General features: G+C 50.1%; 5 protein-coding genes across 5 annotated transcripts; 4 read left to right on the forward strand and 1 right to left on the reverse strand.

The window, feature by feature from the left end:
• Nucleotides 1-3,096: 3,096 nt before the first annotated feature.
• F5J12DRAFT_727972 (uncharacterized protein) lies at nt 3,097-3,456 on the forward strand (the record flags this gene model as incomplete). The annotated part of the gene is made up of 1 exon (XM_051741842.1): nt 3,097-3,456. A coding segment is annotated over one exon (360 nt), but the record flags the coding sequence as incomplete, so codon positions are not given.
• Nucleotides 3,457-6,780: 3,324 nt separating this feature from the next.
• F5J12DRAFT_727984 (major facilitator superfamily domain-containing protein) lies at nt 6,781-9,011 on the forward strand (the record flags this gene model as incomplete). The annotated part of the gene is made up of 16 exons (XM_051741843.1): nt 6,781-6,910; nt 6,973-7,031; nt 7,081-7,193; nt 7,248-7,369; nt 7,421-7,694; nt 7,756-7,786; nt 7,891-7,922; nt 7,976-8,032; nt 8,085-8,101; nt 8,150-8,202; nt 8,255-8,341; nt 8,394-8,430; nt 8,492-8,611; nt 8,664-8,684; nt 8,747-8,874; nt 8,931-9,011. 16 exons carry the CDS (start codon nt 6,781-6,783, stop codon nt 9,009-9,011), a joined length of 1,362 nt encoding a protein of 453 aa, XP_051594979.1.
• A 1,437-nt stretch (nt 9,012-10,448) lies between these two features.
• Nucleotides 10,449-13,119, reverse strand: F5J12DRAFT_864560 (zf-C3HC-domain-containing protein). Its single transcript, XM_051747010.1, has 7 exons — nt 12,696-13,119; nt 12,447-12,637; nt 12,022-12,377; nt 11,854-11,937; nt 11,688-11,800; nt 10,684-11,634; nt 10,449-10,625 (listed from the first exon to the last, which is right to left on the reverse strand). The coding sequence occupies exons 1-7, from the start codon at nt 12,768-12,770 to the stop codon at nt 10,584-10,586; spliced, it is 1,812 nt and encodes a 603-aa protein (XP_051594980.1). The 5' UTR covers nt 12,771-13,119; the 3' UTR covers nt 10,449-10,583.
• Nucleotides 13,120-15,501: 2,382 nt separating this feature from the next.
• F5J12DRAFT_727997 (phosphatidylserine decarboxylase family protein) lies at nt 15,502-16,861 on the forward strand (the record flags this gene model as incomplete). The annotated part of the gene is made up of 2 exons (XM_051741844.1): nt 15,502-15,711; nt 15,761-16,861. The coding sequence occupies 2 exons, from the start codon at nt 15,502-15,504 to the stop codon at nt 16,859-16,861; spliced, it is 1,311 nt and encodes a 436-aa protein (XP_051594981.1).
• A 2,032-nt stretch (nt 16,862-18,893) lies between these two features.
• Nucleotides 18,894-20,834, forward strand: F5J12DRAFT_864594 (Phophatidylserine decarboxylase-domain-containing protein). The gene is made up of 4 exons (XM_051747011.1): nt 18,894-18,934; nt 18,989-19,362; nt 19,412-19,993; nt 20,016-20,834. The coding sequence occupies exons 2-4, from the start codon at nt 18,997-18,999 to the stop codon at nt 20,484-20,486; spliced, it is 1,419 nt and encodes a 472-aa protein (XP_051594982.1). The 5' UTR covers nt 18,894-18,934; nt 18,989-18,996; the 3' UTR covers nt 20,487-20,834.
• The last annotated feature ends 4,528 nt before the right edge of the window (nt 20,835-25,362 follow it).

The following is a 25,362-nucleotide window of genomic DNA, read 5'->3' on the forward strand; positions in this document are numbered from 1 at the left end:
GGTCAAGCTTTGGGGGTCTGTGGGGTGACAGGAGCATAGGGGATCGCAACTTTCCCCCCCAAACCATCCTCTCAGTGAAGCAAATAAAAACTTCATGAATGAGGCTCTGTTGGAAGAGAGGATGAAGGGGGAGCATCTTCTGCTGTATCTTGCAACAAGGAGGCAAGATGTGCATCATACTCATCATGGATGCGATCAGGGAGAGTGGAGAACAGTAGATTATACTGTAGCTGTCGCAATTTTGGAAGAATGATGGACAAGACTGGTATGAAGACGTTGCAGGGGGCAGGGAGGAAGGATCCATATGCTTCTTGGACCGGAGAGACTGAAACGACCACATAAGACCTTTCCAAGCGAATGACAGACCTGAGGCAACCAAAGAACATCCTCCTGGAGGTCATACTGACAAAAAGAACACACTGTCCAAGCTGGATGGGCTGAGAGGGGGCAGACAAGGGTGGGATGTACCAGGATGCTTCAGGATGGAAGCTGGTAGGAACTCCTGGTAGATATATGTAGCCATGGTCCCTAGCAAAGGGGACAAGCGAAATGACTGATGTGGAGGCAGCCATATCAGAAGAATTAGTGAAATGAGCGTCTTTTGGAGGGAGTGCTGTAGAAATGTGTGGAGTGCGCAAATCCTTTCCAATCCTGGAAGGTAGGATTGCGTGGCTGAGCACTACAAGCAAGTGTGGGAATGGTTTCGGTGTCTGCAGAATTGGTGGAGATATGTCGAAAACCGGAATGCCATACATGGGCACTTAAGAATTTTATTGGCACTTAACTTGCCTCCTCCTTTTTCTTTGGCACTGACAACCTGTTCTTGTGCGAGGGATGACTGCCAACATTGCTGGCTGTCCTTCTTCGCATGAGGGCTATGGTCTTCACCTCCATTCATCAGCTACATCCATGTCCACCTCACCAAACACCTTTGGTGTGTGACAGCACTTAAGAATTTTATTGGTGCTTAACTTGCCTCCTCCTTTTTCTTTGGCATTGACAACCTGTTCTTGTGCGAGGGATGACTGCCAACATTGCTGGCTGTCCTTCTTTGCATGAGGGCTATGGTCTTCACCTCCATTCATCAGCTACATCCATGTCCACCTCACCAAACACCTTTGGTGTGTGACACTGCCAATGCTCCTGAACCTGCCAACGTATCCAGCGCCTTCTGTACTTACCCCAGTTGCAATGAGCTTGCAGCCCTCGACCTCCTTACCAGCATGGCCATTGCCAGGGATGACCAGTTGTGATTACCAGTCTCAGCAGGTGACTACTTGGACATTGTTTGGGCACTTGACCTCTTCCATGATGGGGATGACATTGATGGGTGCACACCAGAACAGGTTGAATATTTTAGGCTGTTGTCTCAGATCTACCAAGCGACAGACTTAATTAACTCAGCCATGTCAAAAATCCATACATGAAAAGTCGCAGGCATCACCCCACTGTCAGAGGCGATCATGGTCAGTATGCTGGAAAAGGGGTCTTCAGACATCTCCGAGGCTGTTACCAGTGGCATGTACCATCACCTTTGCACTTCTCAGATTGATGGGCTCCTCACCCCTCCTTCGACCCAGCTTCTTGATCATATCTGACCAAAGCAAGAGGAACCATTGGCTTTGGAAGCCAAGACAGAAATTACAGATCAGGAGAAGGAGAAGGTATGGTGTGCCATGGAGCTGGGATTCGTCAACTTGGCGGATCTGTTTAAAGAGGTTGGTGCTCATCTCAGGACTGGGACTCATAACTCCTCTTGGGAGACTTTACTGCAGGACGCGTCGTGGGCCAGATCACACAAATACTACCATAATGCTATCCACTCCACCAACCCTCTCCCTGCTGCTCCCTTCGTCCCCATCCCTTTGGATCAACTTCGCTTCTACCTCAGAGGACAATCCCCTGTACCCAATGAACACCCCTTATGCCCTCACACATGCTTCCAGTGCCATTACCTGGGACATTGGTCATGCCACAACAGACATGGCTCCCACTATACTCTGGCCCTCAAGGAGCTGTCGACTCCATCGCCTTCGTCACCCATTGCCTCTCAGACACATTCCCACATCTATACTACTCACTGACCCCTTTCCTCTTGCTCTGCCAACACGACTCCAGGCCAGTCCTCAGGGGTCTGAGGACCTTAGAGGGGGGGTGATGTTATGCCTCTGTCAAGGGGCCTTCCTTTTTTGACTCTTCATGGTCACATGCATCACGTGCCTTGTCACATCCCTCATAATCATTGCCATCCTAGGGGCTCAAATGCTCCAGGGAACATTCAGATCTCCTGCTGTCAAGGTATTTCCAATACCTGTCAAGACCACATTGCCACTGTGATCTGGTATTCCACCACCCTCTCTGATGGACAACATGTTTCTTTCTTGTTCCAATGACTCGTTTATATTGCTTATATGTTGTACTATAGCTCCGGTGTCAGGCTCCTCACTGTGCATTGATTGTGCCAGCTGGCATAGCCTTTGTTGCCTTCCTACCCCCATCTTTGACACCATATGACTCTTATTTATTTCATTGATTGATCTGTTGACTACTGTGGATATGTGTCATGTTGCAACCAGTGTGACTGGTACAGTACTCATACTTAGGGGTATATAAACCTATGTACTCTGTCCTGTATCTGCAGTTTTTCGATTCCTTGCAACTAAGCTTCATCCCTTCGCTCTGATCCTTGCCCTTCTCTCTGTGTGAACAACCTTAGGGACTCACCAGCAGACAAGAGCCTTGCCAGAACACTGCGATAACTTAGCCATAGGGGTTATGACAAGTTTGGCCTGTAGGATATACCTTGTGTGCTTCGTGCCTATTCCATTTGAAGAAGTCACCATGCTTGGGCATAACACAGAGGAAAAGGGAAACAACATGCTGTCAATGTCAAGAAGGATCAGTCTGACAATGAAGTCGAGATTATCAAAAATAGCAAGCAACCTGATCATGATCAAGTCAAACAACATCTTCAAAAGCTTATCAGTGTGTCCTTCCAATATTAGCTTTCCTAGTCATCTAATGATTCTTAAAGAAAACTTTGGATTCAAATAGGCATCCCAAAAGCTATTTCCCTGGAAGTCTCTCCTGAATCAGCTGGCAGGCAGCACACTTGTCATGTATAACTGGCCAGCAGATGTTATCTTCCCAGGTGAGGAACGCTGCGGCAAGGCATCTGGGAAAGGGATCTCGGACCTCACATGTGCAGACTGTTCTAAGCTCATTGCTGCACATGTGGACACTAGCAAAAGCAAACTCTGCATCCAGCATGACCCCAAAAACAAAAGTATGTCCTCCATTTTTTTATGGTTGATGAGTACTAATGCAGCTATAGCAAATCTGCTCACATCCAAGAGTCCAGTTATCATCAGCACCCCGCCATCATTTGACTCAAAACTGCCAAGGGGAAAGCAGATCTTCTGTAGTCTCACAGTTGACCACCTTGGACCAGCTTGACTCCTTGATCGATCTGCCACATGTGTCAAGAAGACTAAGCTGAAGAAGGCCACACCTGCTGGAGGTGATGTCGAGAAGGGAAACTCAGCCACCATCAACACTTCTGACAGTGTCAAAGAGGTTCCTGCGGCCAAGCCTGGTACTTCCACCACCACCTCTGGGATGCAGCTCATGGGTATATTGCATCCTCAACATCCTCAACAGTCTTCCAAGTCAAAAATCACAACAACTTCTGAACTTGTCACCTCTGACAATAGCTCAATCTCTGAAAGTGAGTCACCCAGCAATGACTACCTGCCCGATCAACAATCCCAAGGTGTCCAGGACAGTGAGATGGATATAGATAATAGTGAGGTTGAAAGGAATGGTGCTGAGGATGGTGACTCTGACTATGCACAAGAACCATTGTCATGTAAGCATAAAGTCAAGGGCCATGAAGTGGGCAATCCGAAGCAGAAAACGAATGTCTCACCTTTGCATAGCAAGGGCCACATACCTAAATGGAGCAAGACTGTAAGGTTCAAAGGCTTGTTGATTCCTTCGACCAGTAGCAAGGCCCACCATCACATTCCTTCTTCACCAACATATATTTCATTGGAGGAGGATGCTTCTGTGCAGAGAGGTACTTGATCTGATGTTCCACTGGATGCTTGCAAGGAGTCCATTCAGACTGTGCAGGCATGTGCCCCTCCAATTATTCCCAACTCTGCTCGTCATACTGACATTCCCAGTTCCACAAAGGAACATACTTCATGCGATGTTCGGGACTCTCACAAGGAGGCTGTCAATGTTCCAAAGGTGATCATCCCTACTATTACCCCAGGCAGCTCTGTTGATTGTGATATCTTGCCTACTGACTCTGATAATCTATCCATCCCCATCACTTCTCACTTGAACCCTCTTCTGACACCATTATATCCAGTTTTCTAGACACTTCTAGGATGTCCTACAGCATTCCCAACAACTTATCTGATGCTCCTAGAACTGTAGGTGGCAATAGTGCTCGCTCGCATGATACTCCTGGAGTGACAGGCAATAGTTTTAGAGGTGCATACAGTTACCTCGATTATGTGCACTACTAATGAGTCATCACTATTGATTGTCTAGCCCTGAAATTGGTTATGCCAGCTGCAAGAAGCCCGGATACTTGTGATGCCGCCGACCTTTTTACTGAACAGGGTGACAGACCAACTGCCCCCTCAGACATGGACTTCTTCTCCCATTGTACGAGTGACACCACTGCTGGATCAGGTTCATTGATTCCACAGCCATCCCACTTAGAACCCCCAGCGATCTACGTCAATCCACCGATGACAAGTCAAGCAGAGCACCCAAGGCCTCGCATTGTGCAGGGTGGAACCCGTTCAGGTGATGAGCCTGAACCATTTAACCTTCAGCGCCGGGCGTTTCCCAAGTTGGATGAGCCGGGATTATCTGGTGAGTGTCCGTCTACAGTGTCCGCAAGACTTTTGGCTGCTGAGGAAGGTCGTTTGCCCACAATTAAAGGAGAAGCTGATGATCCCCAGGGAAGCGATCACGGTGGGCACTCCGATCTGACAGTGGGCAGAGTTCATCTGCCCTGCCCTTACCCCGCTCCCCATCCTATATCTTGCCAAGAGTCGTTTGTCCATCCATCTCAGCAACATGGTTTTGTTGATTGGCTCCCTGGACCTGGAGTGCCACCATGGCAGATGCTGGGTGCACCGTATGATTACAACGCTGGCTTACACGGAGGGTGGTAAAACCATCCAGCGGCTCCTTACCATCCCACATATCCCCCGCCCCATCTTGCCTACCATGGCTCATACGCAGATCCTGGTGCTTCCCATGTCCCCTCCACCAACAACACAGGGCATCCAAACTATGGTGCCCACATGCCGCTGTCGCTCGTGGGCCAGGTTACCATTTTGGCAGTAACGTTCACCATGACCTCGCACCACCCGGACAAACTGCCCCCCTCCCTGATCCTAATTCTGCTCACATGTACCCACCCCCCTCGCGTCTTGGTGACACGACAACGTCAAAGTCGTCTGGTGAGTAGTCCATCAGATGTCCGCGGAAGATCCTGCATCTAGTGGGGTGGCAACATTTTGATGTCCGTATCTTGATCTATGTCTTTTTCTATTTACAAGTCGCATCTACCCCGAACGTTCTATTTTCACGCTCTTCTTCCTTGACTCGGGATTACCTCATGCCGTGTATTAGTCATCATGCAATACACCTTTCCATGCGCGACATATTAATGCGTTGTGATTTAGCAACATAAAGTTCGTGAAACAAAATCGGAGGAGTACCTCTGGCAGATAGTCGGTATATACTTAGATGAGCTCCCAGGAAAAGCCTCGAGGAGCCTCCTTGGAGGGATAGAAAATACTCGAAGAACCCTCCCAGTCTGATTAGTGCCTCTGACAGATGGTTGGGACATAGGTAGATGAACGACGGAAAATGGCTCGGGAATCCTCCTGGGAGGGATAGAAAACACTCAAAGATCCCGCCTAGCTACATGGCGAATCTCGCCCAATAGACGGGTGGACCTCCGTAAAGGGATGTAACACGCTCAGCTTACCTTCCCCACAACGTTGATCTTTGCCATTAGCGGCAGGGAGGGTGCCTCACGACCATATTGCTGGAATTGGCTGGAACCTCCCCCTGATGAAGGCATCTATTAGGTACATTATTGCGTACACAATAAATATATCTAAAGACCGTGGGAAGGCCCAAAAACTGCTGCCAAGGGTGCATCATCCTCTGCTGCATCAACGGTCCCATGAACCTCCCTTCCGACGAGGCTTTGAGAATACATTTTGTTGTTATGTTTTTCACATATCCATGTTCTTCTCTTTCTTATTCCCACAATTCTCGACAGTTTCAACACTACTACCCTAGTTCTATAGAGCTGTGTTCGTTGGAGTCGGGGACAGTGATGAGTCACGCCTGACTCGAACTACACCAAATCTCCTCCTCGTCTGCTTACATAACGGCTATCAGGAGCGTTAACCTGCCTGAACCCCTTGCTTTCAACCGCCATCTATATCCCACGAAATGTCCGTAACATATAGGCAACTGACCACAGAGTTCCTTGTGCGATTCATGTAGGGTCTTACTTCATTTTGTAGCCAGTACTTGGGACTAACAGGAAGTTCCCCCTAACCTGTCAGCCGTGGTACAGTGCCATTTTCTAATGGTACTGCTCATCCATCTACTTGTCCTCAAAGGTGCACTGACTTTGGGCAGGCTACTCTATTGGAGTGATTGGAGCAGGTACGTGTATCTCGCCCCGATCTCGCACTCAAGTCTGACTCCGCTGTCGCAGTTATCACTCGTATGTATATCCATCGACTGAGGTGTCCACGAGGCACTGATCAATCCCTACCATCAGTATTGACTCGCGAATATCCAGGAAGTCAATTCGAGACATATTATAGTGGGGCATTGGCGAGTGTCGCATTCGCTGGTGAATCAAACTCTTATGTATCTGTTCCATCTCAGCATCACAAGTAGACTAACCCCCCAAAGGGACTGTAACTGGCATGCTCATCTTTGGGTGGATTTCAGATGGTATCGTGATGGGAATGGTGCGCCGCTTTGTGTAATCTCATTTGTGGGTCTGAGTGTTTCACATAGGCGGCTGCGCCTTTGTGTGTCATTCTCTTTTCCGCAATGTCCAGCATCGTGGCAATCCCAGGGGGCCCTGAAATCAGTGTCGGTGAATTCGTCGGTTGGCTTTGTTTTATGCGGTGGGCTTCGGACTCCCTTTCGCTTAAGCGGTTGCCAATTTTGTAATTATGAAGTTTCCTGCTCGGCATCGGCATTGGAGCCGGACACACTTCCGGTATGGCAACTCCTTTGGAACGGACGTGGCAAGATGGCATCGCCAAAAATGCACAACACCGATGGTTGGTACTTGGTACCAGTGAGTAACGCCTGCGGCCCATCAGTCAGTGTCCCCGCTAATTCTCTACAGAAACCATGATCGACGCCGGTTTCGTGCTTGCCTTTTTTGTTCCACTTGTCTTGTACTGGTGTTTCTCTGGTGAACAGCAGCACCTCCGCATGATCTGCAGTCACTCGCTTGGTTTCGGCGCCGTCCCTCCAATTGTTCTCATCTGCGGGTGTATCATTCTCTTTCACCAGCCTGTCCCAGAACCCGACAGCAACTCATCGGAACTCGTACATATCCCCGGCTGGCTCACCGTGAAGTGGTACTGGAAGAGTGTCCTTGGATTGTCATTGGCCTGGTGGGTGGACATGTTGACTTCTGGGTAGCGATTTGACATTGAAATTGTATGGCAACACAAGGTTCATTTACGATTCCATCTCGTACGTACATGTTAATAGCTCATGGGGGGCATAACAACTGATGCTGGAACCGCAGGTACCCCGTGCGCTGACTCTCTTTCTGTGAATGTTGGACGCATCTCTAATTGACCATAGTTTGGCATATATTCTTCCATGATCATGAACAAGTGAGTTTGCATGATTTGTCACTCGCAGAGGGTTAGACCTCACGAAATTCCAGTATCACAGGAGGCAGTTCATCCTTGACGATTGTGTTTGGGTGGTCCATTGTCATCAAGTAAGCTCGTCTTTTTTTTACTCTCACAGGGTATTGTCTTGACTTGCAGTAGTCTGTTCTATATCCCAGGTGCCCTATCTAGCCTTTCAGGTTGTCGGTGAGCTGAATGCGATGCAGGAACTGTGCTTGGCACATTCATTATTGATTACCTTGGTCTGAAGACAACGATGGTATGCCGTTTACATTGCCAATTCCATGCGTATTCAGATCTTGTTTCATCAGATTGTTGGATTGCTCTTGCAGGCCACCATTGGCTTTGCCATGGGCACCATGTACAGCCCACTCACCAACCATACTGCCACGTTTGCAGTAAGCCCATTGAATCTGCACTCATGCATGTACCTTTTCAAGTATTATACAGGTTTTCTATGGACTATTCTTAACTCTTGGTGAAGTTGGTGAGTCCGACGAGTCCAATGGCACGGTCGACTGGTCTGTTTATGTGTTGCCATGAAACAGGTCCTGGCAGTTGCCTCCGTATTCTTGCAGCAAAAACCGGTCCTACAGCCCATATCAGTGGACAATTCTACAACATTGCAGCTACCATCGGCAAAGTGGGAGCTTTCATTGGAACATGGGGTATGTGCCCGGCTCGATCCACCCCTTCACTTGGCTGATCCCCAATGGCTAGTCTTTCCGCGGATCATCGATGGTGTGTTTCGATGCACTCGGCGAAAGGTGTAATTACTCACGCAGTGAGGTATGTCCATTTAGCCTTCGGCGGTTCGAAAACCGCGAAGGGCAACACCGGTCCGTTCTGGATCGGTAGTGGCCTTGCCATTCTCGGTGCAGTCGTGACATTTTTCCTGGTGAAAACCCATATGCACGACGAAGAGAAAGCTGTACGTTTTTCCTGTCTTCCCTTTCTCCTTTGGGCATGAACTGACACCTTCCTAAGTTCCGTCAGTACCTGGAAGAGAAAGGATTTGACATGAACCACATGGACGTCAGAATACCAGTTGGGGAAGGTGATGTATAATAAGATGGCTGAGTGGAAATTGCACCCTTACTTGCATAGGTGCAAGGACGAAACACACACATACATGATAGTTGGTGTATCACTACAACTCTTTGGTAGTTCTTTCTGTATCCGGTGCACGCCGTGCCTCCGAGAATGGCCGGACATGTCCGGTTACCGCTTACGTCCGGACTTGTCCGAGTACCGAAGAGCGTCTAGTAGCGAGACTACCATTCTAGAGACTGACAAGGTGATGCTTGTCTTCGCTGTCGCAGCACACAAGACATATGAGCGCTTGAACTACGGGGTAGATAGAAAGACGGTAGCAAGCTGCTCAGCCTGGAGCCACTGCGCCTGGGGCCATGCGCGCACCTTCGTCGAGGAGTTGAGTACAACTAATACACAGTACCGCCCAGTGCTCCCTATCGATAGACAAAATGTAAGTGCGCTCCACTCACACTGATATCAACTGTTTATCTGTACCCGTCCGCAACTGGGGTGAACGCGGGATACTTTAGAGGCGACCTTCGAAATCATTGGTTGCGCACAAGTTTGGTGAGTAAGATACCCTCAACCCTTCACTTCCTCTCACCAGGATCTGAATATGCCCAGAAAACCGGGTCGCACCCCTTAGTGGGTGTCCGTTAGCAGACTCGTCAACGCGTGCACCACCCGAGAAAGATGAGAGTAGTTGGATGTGCTACCACGGACTGGCGATATCGTCACCGACAAACACCTCATCCATCAAAGCGCGCATCAATTTCAAGTGCTTCGACGCCTTGCAGCTCGATACGAGTGGATGCGAGGTAGAATCCCTCTCCTCGCGTGTAAGTCTTGGCTTTTCAGGTTATCTAGATTCAGGCTGTAAGTATGCCCATTCCGATTCGGTCTCCATTGTCGAGGGCACATTCTTCCATTCCTAATTAAACAGCACCGTATCCAAATATATCAATGTCAATACCCTCAGCAACGGGATCCCGATTGATGCCGGGGAGGCTGTGGATATAGAAGTGGATGATGAAAGTGAGAATGTGGTGCGCTCTCCGGAGGAGGGCCTCGAGGTCTTCGGGTCCCGCGCCAAAATGCTGGCGCAGTGTCTCTTTTGTCGAGACGGCACCGCAGGCAGTTGACAAAATCCAGCCTGCATCTGGCGGTGCGGCAGAGCCAGAAGGCCACACCACATTGAGCTTTACCATCACTCTTCTCGTCAACACAACTACGCGCTAGGCTGGTGTATTTCTCGACGGCTGTGCAGTCATTGGCATCCGAGATTTAGTCAACAGCCAGTGGGTGGCCGGCAATGCCTTTGGTAGATCAGAGTGCTCAATGGCCAACTGCGGTGCGGCGCCACGATTGAATAGCACTTGACCTAGATATCGGAGATCGGGACGGCTGATCGCAGTTCCGCGAATGACCACAACTGAACAATATCTGACTCAGAGTCAGAAAATTCTGTGGGTGATGTTGATAGTTCTGTCAACGAGTGCGAGTGAATTAATGCATAAGCTTGAATATTGTTAGTGTACAAATATCACGTCAACTGTTAAATAACTTGGACACTCGACCATGATGCATATCCAATCAGTCCACCTTCTATCCAAGGAGACCCCTGACATATTTTAAAAGGTCTCTTCCCTACAAAAGAAAACGCATCAGACGAAATCAACCGTCGATATCCAAAAATCCCACTTACCCCTTTACTCTTCACACCGGCTACCATCGCCTCCACGCCTTCCAACTCCTCGTCTCGCCCTCTCTCGGTACCCTCGCTGCTACCAGAGACGAACCGCGACATCCGTTGTCGCTGACTTAACCCGTGCCGCTGAACAACAGTCAATACGGCCCGCCAACCCTCTACCAAACCACCGCCATTATCAGGGAGGTTGGATGTACCGGACGTCGTCGCGGAAGGAAGCGATGGTACAGCTGTTGATCGGACGACATACGGACAGTACGAGCGGTGCTCTTTTACGACATCGAAAGCTCTTCGAGATCGCGAGCCCGATGTCCTCGCTGCTGATGCGAACGCCGACAGGGATTTTCCGCTCGTCGATGACAAAGGCGCATGCTGCTGCTCCTGTTCCTCACCCATTGAACTCTCGTCGGCGAGCTCTACGGTTGCAAAGCTCCACAACCCCACGCGTCTCTGGCACAGCGGGCAATGTATGAGTGACATATCCTTTGCTGATGTGGACGACGTTGATAGTCCCATTGCAGATGCACTACTGGGAACCCCGTTGTTCGCATGGAGTGGGCGAACCGGGGATGCGCTGAGTTGTAATCTAGAGGCGCTCCTACCTATACGGGGCGATGCAGACGGGGGTGGCATCGGCGCAGGCGTGGACCCCCGGTCCGTGAACGAACGCGAGACAGAACTTGCACGCGAAAGCGCGGGTGTGGACACAGAGGCCACGAACGACCCTGAACAAGACATCGACAAGGACGACATTGGTCGGCGATCGAGAGGAGGTGAAGGCGCGGGCTGCCACCCAAAGAGGGCCACGATGAACGAAGTATCTGATAACTTGGCCGCTGGTGGCGGTGCGCTCTCATCGGCTTGCATAGCAGAAGGATCTTCAGAAGGCGGGGTCGGGACAGTGGCCGTTGACACGGCTGAACGAAGGGAGCTCAGCTGCGAAGATGTCTGAGAAATAGGGGTTAGTAAGTGTCACTGAGAACGAATTTGAGTACGCATACAAGTGGGTGTTTGATGGCAATTTTAGATATGATAGAATCTAGAGCAACAGCGGTAATTCTCAAGTCGCGAGCAGTGAAACTCGGGGTTTGAAGGGGCACGCGGTACACAGAATCTGTGGGATAGATCAGATTATCCTTGGACGGCACAGGAGGAAGCAATACACACCTTCGCATTGTCTCGTCTTCCATGGGCATCCATCCTTGTGCATGTCCACAAGCGAAATGTGTTGTTTTTCGATCAAAGCATTGGCTGTAAACCGAGCGCAGAACGACAGGGTGGAGAGAAATGTCCTGCTCAGCGGCAATTACACGTTCCTATAACCTACCTTCTTACCAGCTTCCTTGGTCATGCCATCTCGTCCTGCAAGCACCCACGACACATCACATATCCCACATACCAACCTATCCTTTCCGTCGTTTACCCATCCACGCTTGGCTGCGGCCACAGCATCGATTTGTGGTGGCTTGTTGGCATATGTGGAGAGCTTGTACGTGGCAAGGCGAGACAGAAAGGATTGCGTCGACGAAGGTCTGTATTCGGACGTTGCATGTACTGGAGGTGCAGAAGAGTGTTTGAAGGTAATCGTTTTCTGATTGGATGGAGAACTTTGCGAAGAGCGAGATGCTGTGCGGGCGAGAATGGCGGCAAGGTGAGGTGCGCTTGTGGAGAGGTTGATGGTGTTTGAGATGCTACCAACGTGTTACCGTTACATTCAGTAAATGGCAGTTCCTGTGTACTGGATGTGAATTGGAACTGACTCGGGCGAGGAAGTGTGCTTGGTTTCGGTACGAGACTCTATGCCATATTTTGCGAGTGTCGAGTAGAAAGAGCGGGAGAGATTTGGACGCTTAGCGAGAGGAGGCTTATCGGCCACACTACTAATCGACTGCGAGCTGGTCGACGGCGAAACGGCGACGTCCAGTGACTGAATGGCATCTTCGAGTTTTCTCTGCGTTTAAGTCGTATCAAAAAGGAGACCAACCGACAATATCATCGCAATAGCTGACCTTGGTTGCTCGAATGGAAGACATCGAGGACGTTGAAGCGGCTGTCGCTGACGGTGCTTGGACCTCTGCTGCCATGTTCCTTGGTGGAAGTACCCCAGAAGAGTGCACAGACTTGACAAAATGCTGAATGGCTTATGTAAGCTCCACTTTCTAAATACGCTTGAAAACCCCTATCACGCTCCCCATCAGCCGCATCGTTTCAGTATCTTGAGGTTTTCGTCGAATAGCACGCGTGATCGAACGCGTGAGCCACAAGACTTCCAACACTCCTACTCAGCCTATCTGAAGATTCTGAGCTTTATGCCTGAACAGCGCGAGAATTTCGATAAAGGTACAGACACGTAGGCATGCAAGGGGGGAGGGGGACCTGAGAGATGACGCCAGTACTGGCAGACTGAAAATAGAGTAGGGAAACCGTAAGCATATCTCCACGAAAGAAGTCGCATGGCTGAGAATATGTACATATTGTTCTGCATCCGTCTTTCGCACCCCCTCGATGATGTCGAGTATGTGACCAGCAGAGTAGTCTCCCAGCGGGCACCCCAAATTTCTATGTTGGTTTTTGGTCCAGGTACCCAACAGGTACCAGTCCCCTGGCTCTGGGATTAGATCCGATAACGGTGTTACTTCGCCCCAAAGAGACGTGTCAGTCCATTTGTGTTGGATTCGAGACAGAGAAGCACGGAGGACGAGGGTGATGATGATATCATGTACATATCACGAGTCTCATCACAGATATCTGATAACGAGGCGCAGCGTAGAAAGCCACTGGCAACTACACACTTACAAGCTCCGTGCGAGATACGGTTGGAGACCACCAAGTTGACCAGCTTTCGGTTTGTAGACACTTCCAGCGAACAAAAGAGGCACGAGCCCATCATTATAGGAGAGTGGTACCTCGTGTAATCGTTCGGCACTAGGCCACAACATATATGGTACCCAGTTACACAGTCCTGACTCCTGACTTCTGCGCTAGTACCACAGGTCCACAGGGGTTGGTGGCGTGATGAACGTGAGTCTGCTTGCGTAATGCTGCACTCTTTCTGTTACGGGTCTTCCCCTGGGCCCGAGTCCCGACATGTGTGCTCCATATTTCGCTCGTACTGTTGTTCCTTCTCATTACACAAGTATGCCCACCACAGTAACCTGCTATCGGTCGCAGGGTGTGGCGAAATTCTCAGGAGGATCCAAATGATAACGCCGTGCTACCCACATCGTCGTGAGGGGTGCGTGATGTTCGGATTCTGCGATCTTGTCCGGCATCTGCCACGGAAAAAATCAACGTTCCTTGCGGTACTTTGGCTAACCAGTATGTCGGTAGCACCATCATGGTACGACGCACATGTGTTCATGTTGCCTGATCAGAAGGGTGGAAGGTTCGGATGGTGTTTTCTCATTGGTGGTGATTGCAATATAGCTTCTAAAGTGGTATTGGTATTGGAATTTGGACCGGTTCAATGGCTCGACTGAATTGCAGACGCTGCCAACTGCGGACATGGAACTTCAAGGATGCCCCATCTCGCTGTCAAAACGGCTACCCCTCAATTTTCCTAACAAATCTTTGCTTCTTCTAACATAATGAAACCATCTGGCTTTCTGTATACGTACGAAGAAATAAAAAAGGCTATACGCAGGCTACTTTATGTCGCATACGACAATTCGGTCTGTCCAGGTAAGTATCATCTATCTGCCTGATCATCATGGTTTCAGGTAACCTCTGATCAATAGAGCGCTCCATCCTCGGGGGAAAGGTGGGATTGTGAACTCTAGTAAGACACAACGTTCTCGTTCGCCACCATTCTAATGACAGCCCTGCCGAATGCCGATGAATAGTGCCTAGATCAGTGGACGAACGTTGTGGTATGATGTATTCAATTGTCCGTTGGCGTTATTGGACTCAAGAGGTACAAGGCGTTGTTCGAGTAATGTATTGAATGTAAGTGTACTAATGAACTTTCTCACTTGCTGTGATTCTACGTAGTAACTGGATGAATGATGCCAGCCGAATACAGACAGCGACCCCTATGTAGTTCCTTGGAGGAACGTTGAGTATTATTGTCTAATGACGTTATAGAACTCAAGGGGGATACCTGGCAGAAACTCAGAGGCATTGACCACCCGAGGAGGGCGAGTTATTCTGTTCCCTGGGTGTGGCCAAGGTGAGGCAGATGGATCTGGTTTGAAGAAATCTACAGCCCTGCAACCGTGATGAACCTTCTCCTTGGAATCAATTCTGATTGGAGCGTCAGCTGTCTACACTCTGGCGCTGTCATCAGCTGTGTCATGGTACGGTCCTTCCAGAACCAATTTAGATTCGGCGCAAGATGCTATGAGGAATTCTGTGTTTCAGGCTGATCAGACCTGTTACTCGGAACCCTGCTACCATGCATTCATGTTTGCTCAGGTGCGGCCAACTTGCACTCCTTGTGTCGAGAAGCCAAAGCTCCGACCGCATTATGTATTGTTTTGAGATGGCCGCCCCTATATGCTTTGGCGGGCTGGATTGTATAAAAGGCCACAGATTTTTCCTTCGCTTCTCCAGGCTTTTGTCTTTGCAATATCTGTTCCGCACCACAACAGCTGTGCTTGTGGGTCCCTTTCACCCCTTGGTACCATCGTACTTTCATACTGACCGCAATCAGCATTAACCATGTCCAAGACTACCGTCTGCAGATGGCTTCCCAAGGACCCATCAGTCATTGACGCATTCGTGAGCGACTTGCTCGAGCGCAGTCGTTTTATCCATGGACGTAACCCTAGAACCCGCGCGCGTATTGCAGCGGTGGGAGAGAACTTGGAGAAGGCGATGGGCAAAGCCAAAATCCGGTTTAACCTACGCCGCCTGCGGGCCCACTACCATTTCACTCCTGGCCAACCGCAAGTTTATACTGCCCGTGCATTGAACCCTATAGTACAAGAATTCAAAGAATACATTGAGCGGGAGGGTGTCGTCTACGCTGCATTCAACCAAATGTTCGAGCAAGCTCCGTCGCCTCAGAACGAGGACCAAGCAAAGGTATATAATTTCAGCTTTTTCGTCTATTGCATCGCTCATTTCAGTCCAGATCGAAGACTATGTGGACTTGATGGAGATGATCGACACGCAGTTGACGGCAGCACCCAGTTATGGCGGAGGCGCGAGTGATATGGCGGCCGCCGTCCCCTATTACGCTATCATTTCGCGTTTCTGTAACACTCCTGCGGGCTACAGCGCGTTCACTGACCCTGGAGTCAATGAAAGACTTGGCAGGGTGTTCAACGCATGGAACGAATACCTCAGGTCGGTGGACTCCACCGACGTCATTTACGATGGAGAGGGCGGCTGGCTCAGTACCACAGCGCTCAATGCTATGGTCCAGCATGCTGGTGGAGACCCTGGACAGGATACGTTTGACAACTTCTACGTTTGCGATACCACTGATCCTCACTACGGTTTCAAATCCTATGACGAGCTCTTTGTCAGGGAGTTGAAAGCCGTCCACCGTGCTGTAGTTTCCCCTGATGACACGGCGATCGTCAACTCCGCATGCACGTCTACGGTCTACGAGATTTACTACAACCTTAAGAAGACAGACAGATTCTGGATCAAAGATACCCCCTACTCCCTCAACCACATGCTTGCTGAGGACGATCTTGTTGACACATTCGTCGGCGGGACTGTTATCCAGGCTATGCTTGCATCTCTCGACTACCACCGTTGGCGCAGTCCCGTAGACGGCACCGTCGTGAAGACGCGCCTCATTTCGGGTTTGACGCATCCTAACCCACCACCAACCTACTACGCTGCTTGCTTGGATGATGTCCAAGACGATTTTGACGTCATTACTCGCTCGCAGGACTTCGTCACGGCCATATCTACTCGTGCTTTGATCTTCATCCAAGCCGAGGATCCCGTTGGCTTGATATGCTTTGTGGGTGTTGGCTTGTGCGAAGTGTCGACTTGCGAAATTACCGTCAAGGAGGGTCAAGTGCTCAAGAAGGGCGATCAGCTGGGCATGTTCCATTTCGGAGGATCTACCCACTGCCTCGTCTTTGGTGGTGACGTGACTGTGACGCAAATCATGCAGCCAGGCAAGGACGACGACGGTAACGACACCGAAGTGCCATTGGTGGGATCGAAGGTGCGGGTCGGCAAAGACATCCTCACGGTCTCAAAGCAGACTTGAGAAATGATAGCTTCAATCGCATGTCAAGTGTAGCCTCATAAACAGTGACATATCTTGTATGTATGATAGCAAGGTGATTTCTTGAAGCGTTTGCGTACAGTGTAACAATTTCAGTGTTTACGACGACTATGCCGCTTTACTTGGTTCAGCTTCGTGTGTGCTGCTGACGTCCCCGGTCGAACAACGCGCCAGGGGTTGAAAGGAGATGGGTTCGGCCAGTTCCACTTCGAAGGATCTACCCACTACCTGCTCTTCCGCTGTGGTGTGCCTTATCTCGCCGACCCCGAACAATACACCACTGATAGGACCGAGAGCAGGAATCGGCAAACATTCTCTCTGTAGACTGTTCCCTAAGTCAGACTCGAAGGGTGTATCGCGGCATGTTCAACATCGACGTGGCGATGACGTCTTTTCAACTCTGGGTCGGGGATAGGCTCGTAGTCACCAGAAGAACCTGGAATCACCGTCACGGTATCAAGCGAAGTGGAAGGCTAGGTCTTGTTCTGGACCCAGGACGACCCAGACCGCTCGCTGTACCATCGATATACATAGCCGGGGATTCCGTGCTTTAGCTTAGTCAACCGCATGTCGGTAGCACCCTCGACCTCCTACCACGCACACTTCAAAATTGGTGTCAGTATTGGAATTTGGATCCATACGATGGCTTTCCTGAATTGTAGGCTGGAGGCTGCTCCCGGCTGCGGACATGAAGGATACCCGTCTCCCCGGAAGAACGCCTGCCCTAACAAATCTTTGCCTCGTCTAGCAACACAATGAACCACCTGACTGTCCATAAATGTACGAAGAGGTGGAGAAAAGAGGCTCTGTTGCGGCTACTTTATGCCACATATGACGATTCGGTCTATCCGGGTAAGTGTTATCCATCTGTTTAATTTTCACCTATGATCGATGAGGCAGCTTCCCTTGGCGAAAAGATGTGATTGTGAATTCTAGTAAGTGATACAGCGTTCTCGTTCGCCGCGATTCTAATGACAGCAGGAATGATGTGAGCCGTATGCCGATGTGGAGCAGTGCCTAGATCAGTGAAGACGTTGTGGTATTATTGTCCAATGGCGTTATAGGACTCAACGGCGTAGTTGTGGGAGATATATCCAGTAAGTATACCCATGGCAGCATTCTCGTTCGCCACGGTTCTAAAGACAGAATGAATAGAACCTGCTGAATGCCGGTCAATGGCATCTAGGAGGAACGTTGGATATTGTTGTCCAATGGCGTTATAGGACTCGAGAGGAACATTCGACAGAAACTTCAAAGCATTGACTTACACTGCTATTGGAGCGGACGCTTGGATATACCGGAGGGTACTACTCTTGTGATACTGCGTGGATGATCATATCTGGCATCGATCCTGGGCCGGGGCGGGTTATCTTTACCCGGGTCTTTGCGACTGTTGTTGCTCAGGGGTGCATAGCCGCATACAGAGCAGCCAAGATAAGGCACGTGCCTGATGTGTGAATGAATCCTGTCGAGAACCGTGACCATGACGCTCACAGGTATCCCTTCACTTGTGACTACAGATGACCTTTTCCCCTTGGTACCAACCACGGCTAGAACGACACACTCTGATGCTGTGTTAACAGCTCCACCGCGCTCCAATGGTGCGGTCCTTCCAGAGTCAGCTTGGATTCGAAGCGTGGGCTCTTCCTTGTTTTCTAGGAATACCTGCGATGGGCCTCCTGGATTATCTATCCGATTATCGGTCATGTGTCCCAGTACCGGTTTATCGGGCGGTCTAATCGTGGATACGGGTTCTTCGTGATCTGTGGGGAGTTCCGTCTCGCTGTTCCAGGTCGATCAGATCTTCCATTCGGCTTCCGCACTTGCTACCATTCTTTCTGTCGGTTACGCATCATTCCACGTAGCTGGGAGCAAAATCCTGTTCGCCCAGGGTCAACCGGCACGTCTTGTGACAAGAAGCCAAAGCTCCAGTCGTATTACTGCTTCAGGGTGGGCCGATATGCTTTGGCGAACTGGATTGTATAAAAGGGCTCAGATTTGTCCTTTGTTCTCCAGGCTCCTCAACAACTGTTCCCCATCACAATAGCTATACTCGTGGGTCTCTCTCACCTCTTAGCACCATCACACCTTCACACTTACCGTAATCAGCATTAACCATGTCCAGAACTACCGTCTGCAGATGGCTTCCCAAGGACCCAGCAGCCGTTGAAACATTCGTGAGCGACTTGCTCGTGCGCAGTCGTGTTATCCATGGCCGCCACCCTAAAACCCGCACGCGTTTTGCGAAGGCGGGGGAAAGCCTGAAGACGGCGATAAGCAGAATCGACATTAAGCTTGACCTAAACTGCCTGCGATCACACTATCGCGTCATCGCTGACCAGGTGCAAGTTTATACTGTTCGCGCACTGCACCCTATAGTACAGGAATTCCAAGATTACATTGAGAGGGAGGGTGTGGTCTACGCTGCATTCAACGAGATGTTCGAACAAGCTCCCCCGCCTCAGAACGAGGACCAAGCAAAGGTATGTATTTTCGGCTTTTGTGACTATTACTCCGCTCATCTCAGTCTAGATCGAAGACTATGTGGACTTGATGGAGATGATCGACACGAACCTGACGACAGCACCCAGTTTTGGTCAGGGTGTGAGTGCTATGGTGGCGGCCGTTCCCTATTACGGTATCATTTCGCGTTTCTGCAACACTCCCGCGGGCTATAACGCGTTCACTCACCCCGGAGTCAATGAGAGATTCTGCAGGGTGTTCACGGCATGGCACGAGTACCTTACGTCGTCAGCATCCACCAATGTCATCCACGATGGAGATGGCGGTTGGCTCAGTACCGCAGCGCTCAATGCCATGGTCCAAAGTGCTGGTGGCACTCCTGATCAGGATACGTTTGACAACTTCTTCATTTGCGACACCAGCGACCCTCACTACGGTTTCAAATCCTATGACGAGCTCTTCGTCAGGGAGTTGAAAGCCGTGCACCGTGCCGTGGTCTATCCCGACAACCCAGCGATCATCAACTCTGCATGCTCGTCTACCGTTCACCAGGTTTACTACAACCTCAAGAGGACGGACAGATTCTGGATCAAAAATACCCCCTACTCCCTCAACCACATGCTCGCAGAGGACGATCTTGTTGACACATTCGTCGGCGGGGACTCTTATCCAGGCTATGCTTGGATCTCTTGACTACCACCGCTGGCGCAGTCCCGTGAACGGTACTGTCGTGAAGACACGCCTCATTTCTGGGGCGACCCATCCTAACCCACCGCCCACCTACTACGCTGCCTGCTTAGACGATGACCATGAAGATCTGGACGTCGTTTCCCGCTCGCAGGACTTTGTCTCAAACATTTCCACACGTGCTTTGATCTACATCCAAGCTGAGGAGCCCGTTGGCTTGATGTGCTTCGTGGGTGTTGGCTTGGGCGAGGTGTCGACCTGTAACGTTGTCGTCAACGAGGGTCAGGAGCTCAAGAAGGGAGATGAGCTGGGCCAGTTCCACTTTGGAGGATCTACCCACTGTCTCATCTTCCGACCTGGCGTGACCGTGACGCCGATTGACCAGGACGGCCAACCTTTGGAGGGATCGAAGGTGCGGGTCGGCAAAGATATCCTCATCGCAACAAAGCAGCCTTGAAATGATAACTTCGGTCGTGTGTCTGTATAACCTCAGATTTAAACAGTGTCATCGCTCGCGTGTACGATAGTAAAGTTGAATTGGTGCCTTGGCGTGTTTGTGTACAATGTAACATTTCAGGCGTACGGCAGGAATTGTTATCTTTCAGCGTTTCACTTGGTTCAGTATAAGGTGTCAATAAAGGTAGATAAGTTGGACCGGTTCCACTTCCGAGGGTCTACCCGCTGCCTCATCTGCTGCTCTGGCTTATGTCGCTGATCCCTCAGGGCGAGGACGCCACATTATTAGTAGGATTGTAGGTGCGAACCGGCGAACATAGTTTCTGTCTAAGGTGTTTCCTCCAAGTCAGGATCGAAGACTGTATCTCGACGTGTTTGCAGAAGATTAGCTTCGCGACGGCGGTTACATGTTTTAACTCTTTGGATGTTGCTACAATCAGTGCGGGAGGTACGTGCAGTAGTTACGGACGCAATGCAAGATTCATGAATGCTGGGGAAGGTACTTGGGAAACTGAGAAGTAAGGAAGGGAGAGAATGTGGGACGTGAGCTGCGAGGGCGGATGGGTACGCCTCGCAGGTTGTGCTGCTCCTGATGGGTCCGCTAACGCGCCAAGGGCCCCAGATTGGGTGGTCCTGCGAGGTGCCGAAAACGAAGAGTGTGAGGAAAGGGAGCGGAGTGGGGTGCGACGACGAGAGTGGTCGAGCAATGCGCGGAACGAGCTGGACGCTGGAGACACGGGAATGAGAGAAAAAGTACCGATTACCTACGCTACTAACCGTTGCACCACTTGTAAGATCCTCTGGAATCGGTGCCTAGCTCTGAGGTAACCTTTTTAGTGTCAGGTAACAGGATGCGCTGCATGTATATCTAAAAACAATTTAGAGTACTCGCGTGGGGGGATTAATGGAAGGCGCATCACAACTTGAGCATGACCGTGCTCCCTGCTCTGCTACCATAGATGCGTACCATTTCAAGCCAGTGCATTTCTTCACAGATCTTGGTGCATGTCCTAGAAACGGGCAGCTGTACAGTCTCGTGTCTATCTGCTGTCACGTATATAGGATAAGCAATGTGTGCATTCAGCCTTTAGTGCTATGGTTGTCTTTGCTGTGGCCGCACACTGCAGAACGTATGAGCTTGGGAGTTGCAAACTAAAGAAGTAGCTTACGGCGTCGACAAGTAACCTGGTGCTCGGCCTAGAACCACCCCACACAAGACCACGACATGCGCACCCTGTATACCACTTTCATCGAGGATTCACAGTTAATACATCAACTATGCAACACCGTAAAAGATGAGGCAGTGGGTAGATCGAACTCCTGGAGGCTGAATGCCACATCGCCATTGCGCACACGAGAGATGCAAAATTTTCGTAAGATTACACCAACAATCGATCGAAATTGAGATCGCCTCAAACCTGCAATTCTACGCGAAGGATATCTGTGCTGACTCGCACTTTCGATCCCATCAACCTTGGCCGTCTTGGTTAGTCGGCGTCACGGTCAGGTCAGGTCGGAAGATGCAAGCAGTCGGGTAGATCCTCCAGAGTCCTACCAGAGGAAAACGACATCTAGACCCTCATGGGAAGAGCAAGTTGGATGTGGTGGTCTGAGGCTCGTCTTCATGACAGTGCAAGTACGGGACTGCGCCAACGGTAGTGGTAGAAAGATCCAAACATCGCCAGGACAAGAGCCTAGCTCAGCGGAGTTGACCTCGGACGATCGTCGAGTCGTTATGCAAAACAATGTCGCGGTGAATGGCTTTCGACTCCTTGACGGAGAGCCCATCGTAGGACTTGAAACCGTAATGATGACCACCGTCGGCATTAAACGTCGCTCTTCTCAAAGTTCCCCGTCCAAGCAGAAAACAGCCACCCTCACGTATGCGTCATCTGAATACAGACCCTCGTTGATGCAATCCTTTCTGTACCGTCTCGCCACGTACAAGCTCTCCGCGTATACCAACAAGCCACTACGAATCGATGCTGTGGCTGCAACCAAATGTGGGGGTGGGTATGTGGGATATGTGACGTGTCGTGGGTGCTCGCAGGACGAGATAGCGTGGCCAGGGAAGTCGGTGGGAAGGTAAGCATTAGGAATGTGTAATCAGGCCATTTCCTTCCACCCTGTCGTTCTGCGCACGATTTGCAGCTAATGCTTTGGTAAAAAAAGCAATGCGCTTCGTTTGTGGACGTGGGTGTCCGTGGGGGACGAGACGATCCAAAGGTATGTATCGATTCGTCTGGTACTGTCCAAGGATAATCAAATCCATCCCACAGATTCCGTTTACCACGTCCGCTTCAGTCCCCGAGTTTCATGACTCACGACTTGGGATTGCATCGGATCCTGTGGTATCCGAAATTTTTATAAAACATCCACCTGGGCGTGCTCTTAAATACGTTCACGGTGACTTTTACTAACACTTACTTCTCAGATACCCTCGTAAGTGAGTTCCCTTCATTCAGCGGTGGTACTCTGATCCCACCTCCCGAAGGTCCTCCTGCCGTGCAAGTCGACGAATGTGCACCCCACAACTGTCCCAGTTATTAGATATGCGGTCGTGTAGGTTCAGAACAACCAGGAAAGATCACGGACGCCGAATATGTTCAAGTCCATTTGTCAGATGGATAAGTCACGTTTAACAAAATCACAATCCATAGCCGACAGTATAGGAGAGGGAATGATGACTTCAAGTGGGGGGATGACCAATGATAGTTTTTTTTTTTCTCTTGGAGGGCGGGGTTGGATCGGGCCGGCGGGCCGCTATACGATCTGCTCACAAAGGTGTACCCACTGGACCAGGACTGCACCGCACCCTGGAAGATAGTAGTTGCTTACACTCGCTTGCAGCGGGATGTATCTTTTTTTCTAACATACGCAACTAAGTAAGTTACGCGCATGAATTGGACTAACCTGTAGCAACTGCCGTTCTTCTATCGCCACGTTCGATTTTTAGGCAAATTCGTTTTCTTTCCTTGGGCCGTGTCAGAGGTCTCCGTGTTCTTTCGAATTGTTCGTGGACGGCACTCACAGTAATCGCTATAACAGTGACGCGACTACAGATGAACTTGTTAAAGCCCGGGCTAAACTGGTACTGCCAGTTGGAAGAGCAAGAACGACAACCACTTGTTCGCTTTCGAAATGTCCGCACTGCTAGCCAGGTGCAGAGAAACAGGATTGGCCACCTGCTCAAGCACGCCATAAAACCCCGATTAACCATCTTCCTGTTACAGCCACTTTATCGGATCATCTATCTGGCAGTCAGTAGCTGTGGTTCTCCGACCTACGGCCATTGTTCTACCAAGAGGAAGTTGGCTAGGGTGTTAAGTCATTGGAGCGACATGATTTCGACGTCTCCGGGCCTCCGGACCACTGTCGTGACCCACCCTTCGTGGTTTACCTCTCTGGTAATAGCGCACCTGGAGAGAAGCTTGTGAACGTCCATTCGACACCGAAATATCCTCCTGACCTTTCCGGGACGATTTACCAACGTTCACTCGATTCCTCGTTCTTGTTATCTGTTATGGATGTCGCTGGCATAGTCTCGTCATCCAGCATAACGACAAGAGTTTGGAAGATTGTCATCATGAGAAAATCTTGGGACGTGACGTTTCCTTCTTTGAGACGTGTTTCTATCTAATTTGCCCATACGCTCGAGCATTTGAACCTTGGGGAGAACGCCAGACATGATACCATTTCGGCAGCTGCTAGCTTCAAAATTCTTAGGCTGCAATGTTCTCCATTAGGGGCACCACTAAAGTTGCCATCGATTACCTCGTTCAGAACGTTGACAATACTAGGGTCGAATTGTGGAGTCCTACTTCCTGCCAGTGTCCACTTGCCACTTTCTCGAGTTACTGATAGTCAAGTTTGACTGGTCCCTAGGTCATTTTTAGCGGCCATTGTGACCTCAAGGCCCGGTCATTTCATCTACTCCCTTCCGATGCTCAGCGCCTCCTGCTCGAGGATATATTAGAAGAAAGTTCTCAAACGCTCGGCGCCTCTGCCCCCTGGATGATTAGAGCTCCCTTGGTTATGCGGTCATTGAAGACGTTGTAGCCGTCCATACGGTGTTCCCTGGTGTGCGTCATCCAGAAATGGACGTGTCTGATTTCGTTGCTTTTTGCTTGGCGGAACGTGGAGATGTGGCTTTGACCACCACGGACCACCTGAGGTGCCTCGAGCACTCGTCCATCGAATAGTTCAGCTGCGCAGATCCCAGTGATGGCCTCGTTAAATGGCTTCGCGTTCGAAAACTCTAGGACCGACTTGCGTTGTGTGTGACATTGTCCGAGTTCTCCGCCGATGAGGGGCTGACCGTCCCGTGGTTGATCCCAATGTACAACTCGTTACATGAGTATTACTATTACCTACTGGAATTGAAAGTCGTTCCGCTGACGTTCAATCTGACGGTGCGCCCATCTGACTTGGTGCGTGTTTCACCCATGCATACTAAGTGAACATCCATTTTTACGTCTCTTGTGGGTTTTTCAGGATCTCCATAGAAAACCTCCTATCATGGGTATGGTTGAACGGGCAATGGGCACAGAAGTCGTACGTGCAAGCACTGGAATAGCAGGTAATTGAGGGACGAATTGTTTGCCCAATCACCAGGATCTCTGCTCTGCTATCTTCGACTCCGCAGGCATGTCTTGATAGATCTTTGGTGCTCGTCCTAGAAACGGGTAGTCCATACTATCTCGTGCTTAACTAACTCGATTTCACTCCGAGAGACCTTGAGTCCGAGTTACATAGGGGAAACACCTGGCGTAGGGAATATGTTTGCCGGTTCGCGCCTTCGGTGCTAGCAATGGTATCGTCCTCACCTTATGAGATCAGTAACACCGGTAAAAGATGAGGCAGTGGGTATATCGAAC

Source organism: Pisolithus orientalis (assembly GCF_024613125.1).
Source record: "Pisolithus orientalis strain OTSU chromosome Unknown F5J12scaffold_64, whole genome shotgun sequence".
In the NCBI taxonomy this organism is placed as follows: domain Eukaryota; kingdom Fungi; phylum Basidiomycota; class Agaricomycetes; order Boletales; family Pisolithaceae; genus Pisolithus; species Pisolithus orientalis.

What these genes read in the sequence shown, in the direction of transcription:
- F5J12DRAFT_864560 (XM_051747010.1), bottom strand. Translation starts at nt 12,770, where the DNA reads ATGGCAGCAGAGGTCCAAGCACCGTCAGCGACAGCCGCTTCAACGTCC. An exon ending in TGGCATGACCAAGGAAGCTG is followed by an intron (nt 11,938 to 12,021) that starts GTAAGAAGGTAG and finishes CTCGGTTTACAG; the next exon opens with CCAATGCTTTGATCGAAAAA. An exon ending in GAAGACGAGACAATGCGAAG is followed by an intron (nt 11,801 to 11,853) that starts GTGTGTATTGCT and finishes TCTATCCCACAG; the next exon opens with ATTCTGTGTACCGCGTGCCC.
- F5J12DRAFT_864594 (XM_051747011.1), top strand. Translation starts at nt 18,997, where the DNA reads ATGTCCAGAACTACCGTCTGCAGATGGCTTCCCAAGGACCCAGCAGCC. An exon ending in AGAACGAGGACCAAGCAAAG is followed by an intron (nt 19,363 to 19,411) that starts GTATGTATTTTC and finishes ATCTCAGTCTAG; the next exon opens with ATCGAAGACTATGTGGACTT.